Source organism: Trichoplusia ni, chromosome 14, assembly GCF_003590095.1.
Source record: "Trichoplusia ni isolate ovarian cell line Hi5 chromosome 14, tn1, whole genome shotgun sequence".
Classification (NCBI taxonomy): Eukaryota; Metazoa; Arthropoda; class Insecta; order Lepidoptera; family Noctuidae; genus Trichoplusia; species Trichoplusia ni.
The window spans coordinates 4080988-4098929 of record NC_039491.1 but is presented as its reverse complement, the minus strand read 5'-3'; the positions used below and the strand labels follow the sequence as shown (position 1 = coordinate 4098929).

Genomic DNA, 17942 nt, shown 5'->3' with positions numbered 1-17942 from the left:
ACAAAATTGATTTACCTTAATATTACGTGTATACATCATCCTGCACAAATAGACGGCGAAAGTCACTTAGCACATGCACTGTCACCCCACAAGCACCAAAAAATCACTTCTACAATAATAAAAAAAAGGATTTAAAAAAATCGTCTCCCTAATTATTTATCCTGTTCCAAAAAGAAGTATGGCTGCCGGGATGACGTTTATGTTGGCGCGAATTCGAAATTCGAATGCAACTTTCGCGCGCGTTCGCTTAGACGTCTCACTCTCACTGGCCACAGCGCGGTGTTTTCTTTTTATTTAAACTTGCAATCCCCTCTCGCGATGGTGAATTATCGCATAATATCTTGTGTTATCAAAACTCTATTCAGCACAGACGGATACTTAAGAGCTTGTGGAGACCATATTAACTGTAATTATTTTTTTATTATTTAAATACTAACTTGGGTTTATTATTTAATAACACACAGCACACATAATTTTAATAGATTTGTTGAATTGTTGTGTGTTTAGATCGATGAATGATGACCTACATTTGATTAGTTTTTTTTTTCATAGCGGGTAATTTCTCTACGATTGTCAGAGCTCCTTGGGTTGCAACCGTTTTGCGATGGTTTAAATATGTGAACAAAATAAAAAGGAAAATTGTACATATGTAGTTGGATGAAATGAATGAATGATTCAAACATGCATTTAAGACTAATTAAGTTTCCTTTTGACCGTCGCCCTATTATTATTATTAGGATATATTAGACCTTTAACGTCGTAGACAACTGAACCAACGGAGTACATGAAAAGCTGTATCATTCAGTACCTAAGATTAGGCACGATCCTATGACATACAACAAGTAAAACGTTTAGGTCTTAGGTTTCACAACATGATTAAGTTCCTACTAAACTCTTAAATTACAGTAAAAGAGGGCTTAGTTGCTATTATTATTTGTTTTTCGCTCTGTCATTTTTTATTTCTAATTAATTAAAGAATTAACAAAATTGTCCATTGATAAGTCACGTAGACGTTTTATTGTGTTCTCAGTTACTACCTACTTCATTGATCCTGTGTGGTTACTAATCACTAAGTATTGATTATTAAACATTTGTATGAAGTATTTTACCTTTCACGGTTTCTATCATAATACTCGTATATAGGTATATTATAATTTTAACATTAGTTTTTATGGGCCACACAATTGAATCGAAGCGCGGCTCTGTATGCGTTGTTTATTAAAGTTTCATTTAGTAAATTATAAAAAATACTACCTTTGCTTTTGTTTTTGTAGCGGAATATAATATAGGATGTGTGAATATTTCACCTAGCTATCACGGATCATAAAATACAGCCGGATGGCATGTTGCAACATTAAAATATTACAAATCTTTACTCGTATAAATAAACTATTACATATTAAGACCAATTAGCACAGCACTATCAGTTACTTGTATAAAATTTATAACAAGGAATTGCAATAAAGATTTTGTAACACGAACGAAAACTATTTCACCATTAAATAAATAGCTCAAATTATTATGGTTAAGTCAACTTGCGACTAAGGATATTAAATGTGTCGTCAACATCGTTATTAGACTAATAAAGACGAACCAGACCCTAACGAAGTTAAGAAACTTTGTAAAAGACACTTAATATACTACGTATCATAATAACAAAAAGAGAGAAATTAAACGGGGTTAAAAACTTATGACTACGACCGATGTTGACAAGAGGATGTCTGACTCATATTGAGTGAAAAAACCCCAGCCTCTTAAATTAGCCATAAAATTAATCCCGCAAGCTCTGTCCTAGTCTTGGTTGCTAGTCCTGGATTAAAACATGCACCTTCATGATGAAGGTTTACGACCAGTCTAGGTGGAATTTTTTTTGGCGAGATGTGTTTAAGGATTGTTGTCAAAAATAAGTATTATGTGGCTCTGTTGCTCCATTAACATTAAAATAATTATACTCTATTAACAGAAAAATACATAAAATTAACAAAAACATATATTATTTTAGGCTGCAATCGGGGTCAATTGGGATCAAACTTGCTACCCGAGAATTTTCTCGTAACAGTTAATAGCTCTGGATCTTCCTGCTATCACTTGCTAGTGAGAAACTTTCAATCACTGTATCCATTTATTTCTTATTTACGAGATAAAATGAAAAATATTATGTACCTAACCATCCAAAAAAAATGGAAATCTGTTTGACGGACTAACTGGAGCATTATTTAGTAGACTAGACATAAAAAAGAAATAAAATCAATAAATTAAGTTAGCTTCTTGCGTGGTTTTAATAACATCAATGCTTTCCATACGTTTGTGGTAATCATCGTGGTCGATTGGAGATTGTCGGTCAACTTGCAACACGCAGTGAAGGGACGTTAGATCGTTATTACATTATATCAATATTCTTACTTACATGTTAAGATTATACTAGCTGTCGCCCGCGACTTCGTCCACGTTGATAGAAGATCTTGAACCGTTTTCGCAGCGCACGCAACGAAAGCCCTCAAAGATGAATAATCTTCCGCATTTTTTCCACATTTTTCATTGTATCTTCGCTCCTATTAGTCGCAGCGTGATGTCATATAGCCTATAGCCTTCCTTGATAAATGGTCTATTCAACAAATTGTTTTTTTCAATGGGAACCGAACTTCCTGTAATAAGCGCTTTCAAACAAACAAACAAACTCTTCACCTTTATAATATTAGTATACATTAAATTATTATGCATCAATTACATAACTGATGCAAGCGCATTAGTTTTTATGGCAAGTCCTAGTTTTGTCAGTTGATCGTCATCATTTGTTTTTTTTAGACGGAAGACAGACTTCAGTAATTTATTTTAATTATTCATGTTTTTGAGGTCTTGTGATTGAAATTGTTGATTCATAGAAGGATGAGGTGTGCTGATTTCGTGACTAAAATACATTTCTATTGTTTCATACTTAAAGGGTAAAAACGGAACACTATTACAAAAATATGTTTTTCTTTTGCATCTGTATCTAACCCCTTAGAGTTACGAGTGTGACTCGTACTTGGCTTTTTTCTGGATAATGATTGATTGAATACATGATTTACTTTAATAAAGAATATGATAAAATCTAATGTAGCGAAATACCAGCAATAGTAATTTCTTCTTCCCCCAAATAAAAGCCGCTCTATGACGCTGTCTCGCTAAATCAATATTTTTTAAGATTAAAATTAAAATTACAGTAGATAAAAGTATATTAAAGTTTTTACTGTAATTTTAATTTTACTATAATTATACTATTTTACATTACACTTTGCTTGATAATTGATTATTCGTGACGTCATTTTCAACCATATTCTGTGCGTTTACTAATGATTAACCATTTTCCTAAAGGTTTATTGCACTTTATCCTTAGGTTTAACAAATAATTGTGAAACCTATGAATTAGAACAACAGATGAGGTCATGAAAATCCCAAATGATAAGAGCACGATTTATTCTACTTACTTGCACAATGAATACATTGTATTGGTATTGTTAAGGTATGTAAAAACCTGATAATGGCTGTAAACGAAATATTATTTTTTCAAAATGTTTTTTGAATTTTAAGTCCATCATGTATAAAAATTCAAAGCGTTTAAACCTCTTTCGTTTGTGAGGAAATGCCACGAAAACTTTCCGTGGCGTTACTTTTTTCCAAAGTGTATCGCCGGGCAATAAGCTCATTAAATGTCCAGAATAATTGGCCAAATCCTAATGGCGAGAAGCCCGAGAAGCCGAGTTAGCCCTCAAGTAATCTGGATGATTTTTAAATGTTTCAATCTGAGTGGATTTGCGACTTATTGGAAAACAAAAACCGATACATACGAAACAAGAAAAGTCCAAAACACTTCAAAACTGCGAAACTAATGAACTGCAACTAGTCCGGGTGTTATAAATAACACAGTAATAAATCTATCATTTGAAACCACTTCTTACTATTACGTAAACATCTGGTATCCTAGCGTAGACTTGAATAGTGGACTTAGGAATTGTAGAGTCATCGTCTTGATTCCTGAATGCGATAGACATACTTGAGACTTACTTGTTAATGATGTAATAATATTAATACATACATTTCACTTTTACGTTATCCAACAAAAAAGGTGCATAAGTACATAGCTGTTCGTATCTAAGGAATTCAATGTAAGCATTTAATTAGCAACAAAAACTCTATAAATTGAGAATTTGAATTTTTCAACTTATGAGCGTTGAAAATAATTTAGTATTATTACTTATTTTGCTGTGTAGAACAAATTTCATTCTAGGGCAAATAACAACTTTTGAACTTCTAGACGTAATAAGGGAAACCAAAAATGTTTTCAATGAAGGTTTACATTTCTTTATGAACCGCTAAAACCTGATTTACGTTGAAACATATTTTTTAAACGACTAAAATGTCAATACACCAATCAAAGTAAATTGACTTATTACCAAAAACGTGACATTTCAGGCTCATATTCACTATATGAATTAAATTAATATCGAAGCACCTTGTATACCTGTCATACAGGGTGTTCCATTACACAACGTTCCACATTCGCTGTTATCTAACTTGAGATCCTACTATGTGTCCGTCGCGAGCTGCGCAAGAGTGGCTATCGCGTATCGCCGCAGATTTCATTGTAAATCTTAATCGATTTTATGCAATGGGTTTTCGTTGAAGAAAATTATAATAGTCGACATTACTTTGATTGTAATCGATATATTTTATAGTGGCTATTTTAGTGAACATTTTGTAAGAAATTAAAATGTGCCATTGCAATATTTTATACATACGTAAGGCATAAATATCGTCTAAAAATATAAGATTTACACATCGCACACACTGGCCAATCTATTTCAATTCTAAGTGTATTTTTTATTTTTGGCTTATTTTTTTTATAACAACAAGGTAATCTCAACTTAACTGACGATTGGTCAACTCTTATGTAGCGATAGCTTTCTGAAATTACACTTTATGATGTTCTTATGATTAATATACTGTATGTTCTTCAATATTTCATAATTAAAAATATAACATTACTTCAAAAATAAAATTAGATTAGCAAACGATTAGGTAAAAGCAGGGTAAATCATGAATATATCCTAGTGCCGGGTAAGTCCAAACTGCGATTGCTTTAAGTCCGGCAGAATTGGGCACAGTTTTATTGCGCTACTATCACGATTTCTTAATTATGTGAAACCCATGTTTTAACAGGTAAATTTAAATGTGTATTTTGTGTATATGTATTTTGTAGATAGATCTAAAAAAATGTTAAAATAAATTTAAATATTTTTTCAAATTTTCAGAAACAATTTAGTCATATTACGTAGACTCTACATAATTGTGATTTCTTCAGAAAATTATAAGTTTTGTAAACGAAGTCTAGCTTTTTCGCATTCCTATTTCAATGCACCTTTATTGTAACAAATAAGCCAGTTCCTTGCCCCCAAACCGTAACAAATACATATGTACATTGCCTCACGTTGTGTAACTTAGCTATAAGACATGTATTGCACAGAGGAATGTGTTAAAACATTTCATATCCAATTGTTATGTTGACAATTTAGAAGGGAAACAGGGCGAAACGTGAGGTATACCATATCCTCCAAATTTGCCAAACAAAAATAAACCTTATGCGTCAAGCTTTAAGTCGAAATGAAAATAGGGGGGTTTTCTCATATTTTATTTCTACAAGGATTGTTAGCTCTGAGTCTATTTATACATTTTAATGACATAACGTGACAGTTTTACATGAAATCAGTATCATTAGACATAATTAAAGTATGAGAATATTTTCGTCACTACAATATACAATGTGTGTTATGCACGGACAATTTTCACATGCAATAGGTACAGCTAAGGACATGTGTTACAAATATTTTAGACAATGAGTGAGGCGTATTTGTGTGTTGTATGGTTCTAGTTTTTGGAATGAAGAAATCAATACCGTGGCAAAATGCGATGTGCGACAAAATCCGAAAATTTTGCAATGAACTTGCAAGTGGTCTACATAAAATAAAAAGTGAGCAATATAAAATGGAAAAGTGTTTTTTTTTTCGCATTGTAAGGCCGTCGCTCCGAGGTATAAGAACTAGAAAAATCTATAAGTTTAAATATCCATATCTGGGTACTAGATCTTACTACAAGTCAAATTCATTTAATGCGGTAGGTAATAGACCGTAGATTCACAATTACATCATGGTTGAACGATTCCAGCTGTATTCAATTGTAATTTTTTATATTCTTGACTTAATGTATAAACACGAAAGTTTTTTTTTTAAGTTTTTCGTCGTGTGTTTGGCGACTAGGTACGGATGTGTAAGGGTCAATTAGGCCCTAATACAATTGAAGTGATTATAGATTGGAAATAAGTTATCAAATCTCCTTGGTGTAGCGGACTTAGAATAACTAGTTCTGTTCTTTAAAATTCCTTTTAACGCCTCTTTTAGTCTAGAAATAAAAACATTTTTATTTGATTTTGTTTTGTTCCACGACGCTTTCGTCTCTCGGTTACGTTCAGTTACGAGAATTTTTAAGATTTTAGTTCTTTTTATCTGGTTTTTAAGGTTGCTACGCAGAAACAATGAGGTCATTGTAACTGAACAATACAATTATTAGTAACTCTATCAAATTATTATTTTGAATTGTATTTATTTCCCTTTACATTTCAATAGAAAATAAGCCTTCGATAATTATTATTTTTGCTTTACATCACCAATGCGGTAAATTATATTTTTTAATAGCATTGTATAAGAAAATGACTAAGTTATATAGCTATATATGTTAAACAATAAATTAGGTAGCAGTGCCTTATTTCCATTGTGTGTTAATTTCCATTTAATAAAATCCATTATTAATATTGAGCGTCAAAATATTAAATCATTTCAGTAATATTAATTGAGTGTTTCGTAAAAAATGTACAATTTTTATATTGCGTACTGCGTTGCCATTTTCCATTTATTTTTTCATTCAAAAACTGAAGTTTACGAAATAAATTAAAACAAAAGAAATTAACTTTTATGAAACCTTTTTTGTGTAAACAAAGTCAACGGATATAATGTCGACAGTAAATAATTATAATACACAAATTCGGTAACAAATAATGAAGCTGGAGAAATAATTGGAGCGGATCGAAGTAGGGTCTTCTACCTTAAAAATTGAGGCATACATTATAATTTCGACGTAGAGAATAGTAGAGATATGGACAAATCTTAACGATCTTATAAATATTTGAACGAATTTGAAATAAGACATTTTTTTTGCTATTACTTTTCGATATGTTTGTCTTGTCACTTTGACAGATTAATGTATTTTTAGCAGCGTAAGATAGGTACTTTTGTATAAATGCAACTTGCCTTGTGCACATATACCGTGAGTATTTAATAAGCTTTTCAGACAATCCTTTTTTATTTGAATATTTTGTCAATTGACGATTGATTGGTTGATCAAAGAACTAAAAACCTATGACTTCTTAAACTAACTATCCAGGCCCAAAATCGTCGCTAAATTAAAAAGTAAAATAAAACGTTCCTTATAAATGTTGCGATTGGAAACAATATGTAATGTCGTAATTGTGGTTTAAATAACAAGTGATTTAAACATAACATGTGATTTAAGTGCCTATTAAGGTTAAAGTTTTCATAAGGCAGAGCTATGAAGCAAATAGGTATTAAGAAACCACAAAAAAAAATAGGATACTAGTTTTAAATGCCTTTAAAAATCGATAACATTACTTATTTTCCTTATTAGCAAAAGTTTTTTTTTTCAATTAGGTAAAAGAATACCAAATAAATATTGCAAGCGTTAATTAATATTGCGAAATGCTAAAATATAACGTTTACATCATTTGGAACTTCACTATTTTGTTGACTTTCCTCATGTCGGGATCTGGGTAACATATATATATATAAGTTGCGCAATTAAACGGAATCATTTACGAACAATATTTAATAAGCATAACATCTCTCATCTATTTTCATAAATATTTATATATGTAAAGTAAATATTTTGCAAATATTTTTATTTGAAAATTATACAAAAATACGATTTTTTTTAATTAGATAAATTAATAAAAAATATCATGACTAAGTTTGCGTTAATTTCGGTAAATATTGATTTTACTTTCACACTTGTTTTAATTTTACAAATGCATATACTTACATTATTGTTTTACAAATAATTACATAAAAAATCCAAGTATTGACTTGTACTATGCAGCAAATAATTTTGTTATTAACTGTGTCTTTCGTTATTTTTTAGGCTTTAGCGCTGTTTGTGGCTTTGAGCACCGCTGCACCACGCAGTAAGTTATCACAATATTTGATTTTTTTAAACAAAATTAAAACAATACATTTGTAGAGTGTATTGAATTCTGTCGAATTGTAACTTCTTTCCATTCATCCGCGCGTTTTATGACGTCAACTTTACCTTGTGCCTTTGTTTAAACAGAACGGCACAACCACATCAAGATCCCAAGGGAGTGTCAAAACAGTAAGTTTTGCTCTATCCGGCCAGACGGATATGACGAAATCGAGCGCAGGGTTAATCGACACTTATCACCTTATATGATTGGGGTAAGAATATAAGTTTAAATCTAATAATTGTGATCTTGTGTTTTTTTTTGTTTTTTTAACAAAAACATGGTTTCCAGAACTCTCAGGAAAGATATGGACCAATACCTACAACTGAAAGAATTGAAACTAACGATGATAACTGCCCCAGCATAAGATCGGTGAGATGTCTTTGGAATACTTTGTAACGATAATTGTAGTCATCGTAAACATATATAACAGTAATACAGGATATTAATATCTTTGAAATAATTTGTAAACTGTAGTCATGTCTCGAATAGACAAACGACGAGTAAAGTGTCTAGAAAAAAAAATCCTTACAACAGGGATTTTAAATCCCTTGTTTTTAGAAGAGTCATTGTAAAGACATTAGAATCTCTCAGAGTAAACAAGGAAGAAAGTACTATTTTTTTTATACCTTTTTTATTTCACAGCGGCAATCTTATTACACCATAAGGGAGGAGAATGCAACAACGGTGCAAATTATAGTCCAAACTAGCAATTTTCGTCAAACACTTGAAGTTGTCGAATGCGAGTAAGTAAAGAAGAAGATTTATACGAAACGAACTGTTTCTTCCCGATTCTTATGGAATCTAACTGATCACAAACAAAGTAGGCAGTGCCGTTACAAATTTGCCTGAATTAATTCTCAAAAATGTAATAGCAAATGCACGGATGTTTGGCGTGGTTGAGGCACCACGCCAAACCCACTGTACGCGTCGTCTCGCGGGTTCGATCCCCGCGTAGGACATGCATTTGTGTTCCCCGAATACTTGTTCTGAGTCTCGATGTCATTTTGCACGTGATTTGTGGGTTTGTGAAACCCCCCGTGATACAAACATTAAAATACTTAATGCGGGAGTCGTTTTTTTCTAACTACTTACTAACTACTGATACATATTTTACTACAGAAGGGAGAAGATCGAACAGAGACCCAGCGACAGGCAGTGTTTCGAGAACTTGGGCCTCCACAGCTTCTCCATGAGAGCCACTTGCGAGGAGACCACAGCCACACGCAGTCTTCTCGTTTACGACCCCCTCAAAGATCAGGTTATGGAGAAGAACTACACGATCTCCGTTTGCTGTTCCTGTAGAGTTACACATAAATAATAATAGTATTTAGATAGGTTGCAACAATAGGGTTTTTGACAAAATAATTCTGATTAGTCCGGCGGACAGATTTTCAAAATAAATAAAAAAGTTATTTTTGCTTTAAAGAAGAATAGAAAAATGCTTTTCCTAGTAAGTGATGTTACTAGGTTGTTTTCAATCTTCCTTTAAATAAAATATATGTATCCAATATTTTTTGAAAATCTGTCTGTCGGACTCAGCGGATTTACTACAGCCATCAGGTCATACGATAAAGTATTCGAATGAAATCATTTTTAAAACGTAGTGTAACAATAAAGAAGTAGGTTTGATAACGAAACGATGGTAAAGATGTGATAAATGTATTAAAGGTAAAAAAATGTAAATAAATTATTTTATAGTCAAGTGTAGTAATAACTTATTATATGCTATTTCATGTTCAAAATTTATTTGTAAATAAATATTTAGCAATATAAAAGTTGTTTGCACTTTTGCAATTAAATACAAAATCTAAATTATTGTTTGATTTATTAAGGAATTCCCATATTTTTCTTTGCATTAATCAACATCTAAAGGGTTTTTCAAACAGTTATTATGAAACTAACGAGACAACTAATAAGACATTGCGCATTGTTATTATTGAGATGTCTTATTTATAATATTGTGCAATGAAAATGTTTATGCAAAGGATTAATTAAACAATAAAGTTATTACGTTTCAATAATCGTTTACAATTATAATTTTAACGAAACAATAATGATTCATTAAAAAAATATTTGCTGTGTCTTTTCTACGATATTTTGGACACAGCTTTTTCAAACTTTACACAGCATCAGTCATAATAAGTCAATGTAGTTACAATTAAGATAAGTAACAATGTCGCGATAACAATTTCCGTAAACGTCTATTTAACCATGCAATATCCTTTTTCCCTCCCGCAGCAAGGAATTTAATTCCTTGTATCGTGTGGTGTTTCACAAAGGCACCCAGACTCAGAACAAGCATTCGTGGATCACACAAATGCTCGTCCTACCCGGGGATCGAACCCGCGACACGACGCGCACTGTGGGTTTGGCGGTGACCTCAACCACTCGGCTATCGTGTACTATAGTATGTAGTATTTACTAGTTTACCTTGTATTATTATTGTGAACATAACATATGCGTCACTGTAATAATTGATACAGCTTTACCGTTAGGCCTATCTTTGACGTCATATTGTGACGTAAGTAATCATATTGTAATTTCTATTGATTATTTTTTCCGTGCACATGTTAAACATTATTGCTGACTAATCTCTTGGTTAGTGGCCCTGACTGCTATATCGTGGGTTCGATTTCCACCTAGGACAATTGGTTGTGTATTAAGCTCGGACATTTTTTGTGTATCTCAGTGTAATTTATCTATATTATGTATGTATTTAGGAATATATATAAGTATGTTTATCAGTTGACCCTTGCAATTTACAAGTCCATAAAATAAATGTGAACAAAAACAGCTTTTCATTCTTCATTTGACTTAGGTTCCATCTTACTAGGAAATACCTTAACTGCTCTATGAATATAAACCAGATAAATAAGAAATCTTAACGTCTTCATCAAATCGAGGAGCTATTTAATTCAAAACAGTTTCTATTACGTTATTTGGATAATGTAACCTTTGACTATTTAAACGCCACACTATATACATATACTGGTAATTATTTTTCAATCTATCAATCCATTCAGCCTATTGAGATCCACTTCTGCACATAGACTCCTCCTCAGACTAAGGTGCGCTAAACTCCTGGTCCTTACGAACAGTTCGAGCCAGCTACCTTCTTATAATATTTAGTAGTAGTAGTAGTTTAGTTTAATTATATTTAGTACAAAATCGATAAATCGAAAATAGCCAAAATAATGTCTGCAAAAAGCAATAATTAGGTATGGGAAGGTGGGGTAAGACGGGGTAGCGAGGTAAGATGGGGACCCTCCAAAAATATATAATACAGTATTAATTGAAAAGTTATTTTGACGCCATCTAGTCGTATTTATCAGTACTTGTTAGAGTCGCAAAAAGTTTGTTCGAAGGAGCGCACGATTCTTCATGGTAAGTACATTTTTAAAATTTGAAGTGGTTTTATCTAATTATTGAAGCATATAAAGTGCATGACTGTTATAATGTATGATAAACATAATGTGTGACATATTTTTTTTGTTAATTTGTATTTATTTTACTATTGTAAACTCATTAATTCATGCCGGTTTCTTTTGATTTATAACCTCTAAAAATTCAATACAACTTTTAAGTCCAGTTTGGGAAAGATGGGACACTTATGTGGGGCAAGACGGGGTAGGTACCCGATCTTATCCGCTGAGTTGTTATTCAGTTTGTATTGAGATTGCATTCAACATTAACTATTTTTTTATAGTACAGTTCCAAAAACAGTAATGTTGTCATTTCCTGATGCTTAAATGGCTACACCGCCGTAAATCATTTAGCAAACTCTCCACCTCCACCAACTGCTTCAACCTCATGTCTCAAGCAGGCAACAGTAAATGATTATATAGATAATGATGCATTCCATCTGGTTAGCCCGAAAAAGTTAATGCCTTATTCGCGATTCGCCGAAAAAAGACCAAGACAAGTTCGAAGAAGGGGAAAAGCAGCTATTATTACTGCTTTTCTATATAAAAAAGAATGAGAGGAAAACTAAAATAGGTAGAAACTAAAACCACATGTAACAAACAAAAAGTAAATGACAAAAATAACAATAAAGAGAACTTGAAAAACCGAAAAAGCGAAAAGGCACAGAAGAAGAAGATACAGAATGTCTATACTGTCGCGGCTTGTATTCCGATTATCATACTTGTATCACTTATCGTACTTGAGGCAAGTGAGCGCATTGTGTCTGTGCAGGAGTGGAAGACAGCGATGACGAAGCTGAACATATCTGCCCGGTTTGTGAAGATGACGGCGCTTAAATAGTCTATACCCCATCTTACCCCAGGGGTATACCCCATCTTACCCTATAGGTGGGGTAAGATGGGGTGATTCAGTTATTTTTTAAAAGTTTATATTTTTATGAGAAGAACTTATTTTTTTTTGTTTTGACTGATTGTTATTAAAAGAAGAAAGACTGATTATTTAATTAATAAAAGTTCCTACGTTGTGCAATTAAAAAAGATGGGTTTTATTTATGAAATACCTTAAGGTCCCCGTCTTACCCCACCTTCCCCTACATACTAATTTCATTTACAAAAAACAGTTTAATTTCCTTTTTAGAAACTCTGATTGGGCTGGAAACCAGCTATTAAACATTACAATGTAGTCTTTATAAATACTTGTGTTTGTAGGTTTCCTATGACGAGCAATGAGCAATAAGGACGCAGATATTTTTTGCAATTACGTAATTTATGCCAGACGTAAAATGTATTAAAAGTACCGCACTCCATTCTGCGTAATGTTTAAACATATCAAGTTTTTAGGTAGGTTATGTTTTTAAATTAATTCTACTTCAAAGAGATTTATTACATTCTTCGGGTTCCATACCCGATACGGAATTCAAAATTTAAAAGGAAACCCTACTACTGAGGCGTCCTTTATCGCATGAACCGTGATAGCGTGAGAGTTGAAACTTTCAGAGATTTTAGAAATTGTTTCTGTTATTTGTTCTGAACCGTTAGTAAGCCAACGTTAATCTGCAACATACAAAATACTTGGGGATATGGTAAATTACTTGAAATTGTAGACAGAATGTGGCATATAGTATACAATGTAGAATTAATGACATATGTTTTATTCATCGCTCCCTGGTGCGTCAACGCGTATTTTCCTCCTTCAGTCAATATATATTAATTCAATGATCCTTCATCAGGAATCTCCAGTTTGAAGCCGCAGTGAGCGGACCAACTGGAAAATAGCATATATTGTGTAAAAACATAATATATTACACAAATTAAGTATATCCACAAAAACATTTCCATATTAAAAAAGTTCAAAATTGTGTGTCGTGAATTGTAACTACAAAAATGAATTACTTAATCGTACCTGTTGTTCTGGTAAGTGTTTCACGAATACTGGTATTTTGAGCCTGCTTTTCGGGAACTAGACGAAAATCCGGCTTAAAATATTATCATAAGATCCGCCTCTATTTTTGAAAACATTTTGATTACGTACTGACTTTTTACTGATTATAATATGATATAGTTTATAGTAAAGAATTTATTCTATTCTATATTATATTATATATTTCTAATTATTTCAGGTCGCTCTTCATTTATCACATACTCAAGCTGCTTCAGCTCGCATGCTAGGAGAACTTATTTATAAACCTCACTTCGATGATTGTAAGTAGTTTGAAGTACATATTTTATTAGAAGATTACTTTTAAGCACGATATTTCGAAACACTCTATAATGAACGCAGGAATATCTATATCTTACCTACTAGGTAATTTACTTCTTGTGCCGCGGGGTTTTCACAAACATTCAAGTCCCATGCACAAGATATCCGCTGGTCCTACGGATCAAACCCGCAACACTTCGCGCCGTCTTGTACATTTTACATTATACATAACATGGTACAGGGGCGGGACCGCTGGTCTCAGCTAGTATTATATACATGACATCATAAAATTCTGTGTAACAATCCTAAACACCAATTATAGGTCAATTATTAGGATTTATTTTATTACTTTCCTCCTGCGGTACACGACCATGTGTTTGGATGTTATTAGAGTTATAATCTATACTTCTATACTAATATATAAAGCTGAAGAGTTTGTTTGTTTGAACGCGCTAATCTCAGGAACTACTGGTTCGAATTGAAAAATTATTTTTGTGTTGGATAGAACATTTATCAAGGAAGGCTATAGGCTATATAACATCACGCTGCGACTATTAGGAACGAAGATACAATAGAAAATGTGGAAAAAACGGGGAAAATTCTAACCACATGGACGAAGTCGCGGTCAACAGCTAGTTCAATATAAAAGAGAGTCTTATGCACTTTTGGTCCACCTTTAAGAACTTCTCGGTCAACTGATGATACTTCTCAAATTTATCCCTCAGGACAATTTTTAGCAGGCTGGCAATAAAATGTGGTGATTTAGATTTAAAAAATACTAAATACAAATCTTTTCTTCTCTTCACAAAAACGCAGCACAAGTAAACTAACGTGGTTTGAAATGTCTCGAGCAAAAACCCAACTTTATCCTGTATTGAATTCATGACGTATGAGGTCAATCGACTCCCAAAGAAAGCTTTTGCAGTAATGAACGCAAGATGTAAAAAGCGCCATCTAGCGGCATCTCCGCCATCTTCCACAATTGCCCGTCTTAATTGAAAAGGCAGTTTTAGGCGCCTCGTACTTTTTATATATTAAGACGTTTATTCATTTGTTTAAATTTTCAGATGAGATGCCAGAATCCTGTGAGGGAATGTCGTTCTGTTTCGAAAAAGGTGATAATTACCCGGACGACAAGGTTGCTGAACTTTTGAAAGATATTAATTTTTTGGTAAGATTAACATATAAACATCAACAAGCTACGATTTAAGTTCACAAAGAAACTTGCTTATTTTACTAGGATACTTAATTCAGCTATTATATGTAATTAAGTCTTCCTTGCCTTGAACACTCATTTAATTGAGTATACTAATAGCGTAGTAGCGCAGGTCAATATATCAAAACCACTCTGCACGGCGCGATGCGGGTTCAATACCGGCTTAAGCATTTGTGTAATCATTCTTTCATCAATATTTATGCTATACAAGGATTAAATTCCTTAAAAAGGGAGACGTCCCTTAAACAAAAATGTAGAGTCTGTATAGTTACAGACTCTACATTTCTATCTCTCTATGTCCAAACTAACTTTAAAAAAGCCTTCTTATTGCAGCTATTCCTATAATTTGTCAACAGTTTCCATGACCTTACCGCTTCATTCCTATTGCAGCAAGTAGAGTCCAAAGATTCTCAGGACTTTACCATCGGGTCTCGCAACGGTTTCGAGTACGACGAGCCAGACTGTCCCTCCAATGCAACTGTAAGTACCATGTGACCCTCAGCTATTTGAAATAACTCTACAGAAACAATCGTGAGAATGATTCATTATTCAATAAACTTTACAGTCACCACCACCAGAGGAAAATTGTTATAAGAATATATTAAACTTCTTCTCGTTAAATTACAGGCTGTTTTTAAGCTGCCGCAGGCTTTTGATTTAGTTTATATACACCATTAACAAAAAACTTCAAGTCTGCCTGTTTACTTTTAGCAAGCGACTTTATAATCTTCTCATGAGTTCAAAAAGGAGGTTTCAAGGATTCGAACCTAATGCAGTCCACCAGTCTTACAACCAGGTCATCACTGGGTATATAGAGAGCTGACACTCTTTATTATCCAACGGCTCATTACATCGCTTACCATTCCAATTCGGGAAAGAAGGTTGCCCGAATTTGATGTCAGATTATTTTACTTTTCAAGACCGAAAGTGCAATTGTATTTACAAAATTCATCACAAATAAAAAAAATCTATTTGCATTTTCATTAATTTAGCAATTAAATCACAAAGTAACTTGAAAATCTTTATGTCTTTTCAGGAACAACCCATTCACTACATCCTCGATGAATCTGACACAGTAAGGGTTGTGGTACAAATGCCCGGCAGATTCCAACAGATCTACACAACTAAATGGTGCTTGTAAGTATTGGTAAAAATAAACAAACAAAACAACTGCCTTTTATTTTGACTTTGACTGTCTCTTGTCAAATTCTTCATACTATCTCTATCTTAATTTTCCTCAAACATGAAAAAAAAGAAACGGCAACTTTAACATAAATCAAATTTTCAGCTATGCCTACCACGGTATTTCTGGATAATTTGCTACCAGCAAAACCAAAGGCACTTAATGGGTATCGGCGTGTTAAGCAAAAATGATCAGTACCTTACCAAACATTACAAATACAAAACTAGTAAACTTACACAATACCCTAACTGACACCAGGTTTATCGCTTCAGTCGCTTTACCAGTAATATTATTTCTTATTCCAGAAACGAAGGCCGTATCACACGCGACACCCCTCACTTCCTAAAGAGTACAACTCTTCAACAATTCAACATTGAATGCGTCAGCACCAGAATGAACTACGACTTTTTTGTACTCAGTGAAGATTCTGACAACAAAATGGAGATTGTTCAGGCTAAAGGCGGGATCCCTGTCTGCTGCAGGTGTAGATACAATGCTGAAGATTAAACACGCAGAGCTGAAAATGAATGAAGTAGTCAAGATCAGCAAAGACGATCTATTGTCGATTTTTCTCTACATTTGGAATAATGACATCGATTATTCCAAATGTAGCACATGAGAGCACAAACCAAAGACAGCATGAGATTTTTATTAAATGTTGTTCTTACGTGTTAGGCATAAGAAAAAAAAGAGGTCTTACTTATTTATTTAAACTTATTTATTATCATTTTCAGAATAAATTGTCAATTCATCAATTATCTCATCCATTCATCTCATTCATTAGGAATGCCAATATTTTAGGATTTTATATTTTAGGGCAAAAAGCAAATGTTGCGTTTTTTTTTAAATAAACTTTTATTTATATAACTTATATTTTGTTTCTCAAGTCAAACCCATTTGCATAATTCCATCGATTGACGAATATCATTGCACAAACGAGCAATTAAATTCGTCATAATATGGACGCCAAAAATCTCAAAAATGTAACGTGTATTAGGTGATCAGAAGTTTAGAATTCGTCAAAACAACAAAAGATTTAAAGTATTTCATAAGTCTACATTGGCAAGATGCTTTTTAATTAACAATAAGTTCAATTAGTAATACTAAAACATTGGATATCTTTTATTTCGACAAAAATTAAAGTAGCTGTCAAAATATACAACACCGGCTTGGCATTGTTTGCTTACATAATAAAGACACATTCTCTCTCACATCATATGAAATTATATATTGTTATCAAATAAATTACTTACTATTCAATTGATGCATTTGATTTTTAACACGTAAATAGTTTTACAATCATCAACACTATCCCTCTGCCCTTATCCCAACTATTTTAATGGGTCGACGCTACATGACTTCTTCGCATTCTCATCTATGGTGCATTCAGTTGTTTTCCATTCATCCCTTTTGTGGCTATACACTAATAAATACTTTTACACAACAACTCCTTTAGGGTTAATCCACACCGAAAGAACAGCTACTGATACGGATGCACGTTCAGGTTTGGTCAGTAAGGAGTTTGACTCTATCCGCTTCCTCGGTTTTGTCAGTCAGGAATAAGATATAATCGA

General features: G+C 32.9%; 2 protein-coding genes across 3 annotated transcripts; both read left to right on the top strand.

Moving 5' to 3' along the window:
- The first annotated feature begins 6279 nt into the window (after positions 1-6279).
- On the top strand, positions 6280-9734 carry LOC113500616. Of its 2 annotated transcripts, XM_026881469.1 has the most exons (6): positions 6280-6579; positions 8245-8287; positions 8434-8558; positions 8636-8716; positions 8990-9090; positions 9467-9734. In XM_026881469.1, exons 3-6 carry the CDS (start codon positions 8550-8552, stop codon positions 9663-9665), a joined length of 390 nt encoding a protein of 129 aa, XP_026737270.1. In that variant the 5' UTR covers positions 6280-6579; positions 8245-8287; positions 8434-8549; the 3' UTR covers positions 9666-9734. The 2 variants fall into 2 exon arrangements, with proteins under 2 accessions (XP_026737270.1, XP_026737269.1); XM_026881468.1 differs by lacking the exon at positions 6280-6579 and having other exon boundaries at positions 8147-8287.
- A 3919-nt stretch (positions 9735-13653) lies between these two features.
- On the top strand, positions 13654-16958 carry LOC113500854. Its single transcript, XM_026881755.1, has 6 exons — positions 13654-13683; positions 13890-13971; positions 15037-15140; positions 15576-15665; positions 16222-16322; positions 16674-16958. Exons 1-6 carry the CDS (start codon positions 13654-13656, stop codon positions 16873-16875), a joined length of 609 nt encoding a protein of 202 aa, XP_026737556.1. The 3' UTR covers positions 16876-16958.
- Positions 16959-17942: the final 984 nt, after the last annotated feature.

Bases quoted from the DNA above. Each gene is read 5' to 3' on its own strand.
- LOC113500616 (XM_026881469.1), top strand. The intron at 8,717-8,989 runs GTGAGATGTCTT...TTTATTTCACAG, and splicing joins ACTGCCCCAGCATAAGATCG to CGGCAATCTTATTACACCAT. The intron at 9,091-9,466 runs GTAAGTAAAGAA...ATTTTACTACAG, and splicing joins CTTGAAGTTGTCGAATGCGA to AAGGGAGAAGATCGAACAGA.
- LOC113500854 (XM_026881755.1), top strand. From the start codon at position 13,654: ATGAATTACTTAATCGTACCTGTTGTTCTG. The intron at 13,684-13,889 runs GTAAGTGTTTCA...TAATTATTTCAG, and splicing joins TAATCGTACCTGTTGTTCTG to GTCGCTCTTCATTTATCACA. The intron at 16,323-16,673 runs GTAAGTATTGGT...TTCTTATTCCAG, and splicing joins TACACAACTAAATGGTGCTT to AAACGAAGGCCGTATCACAC.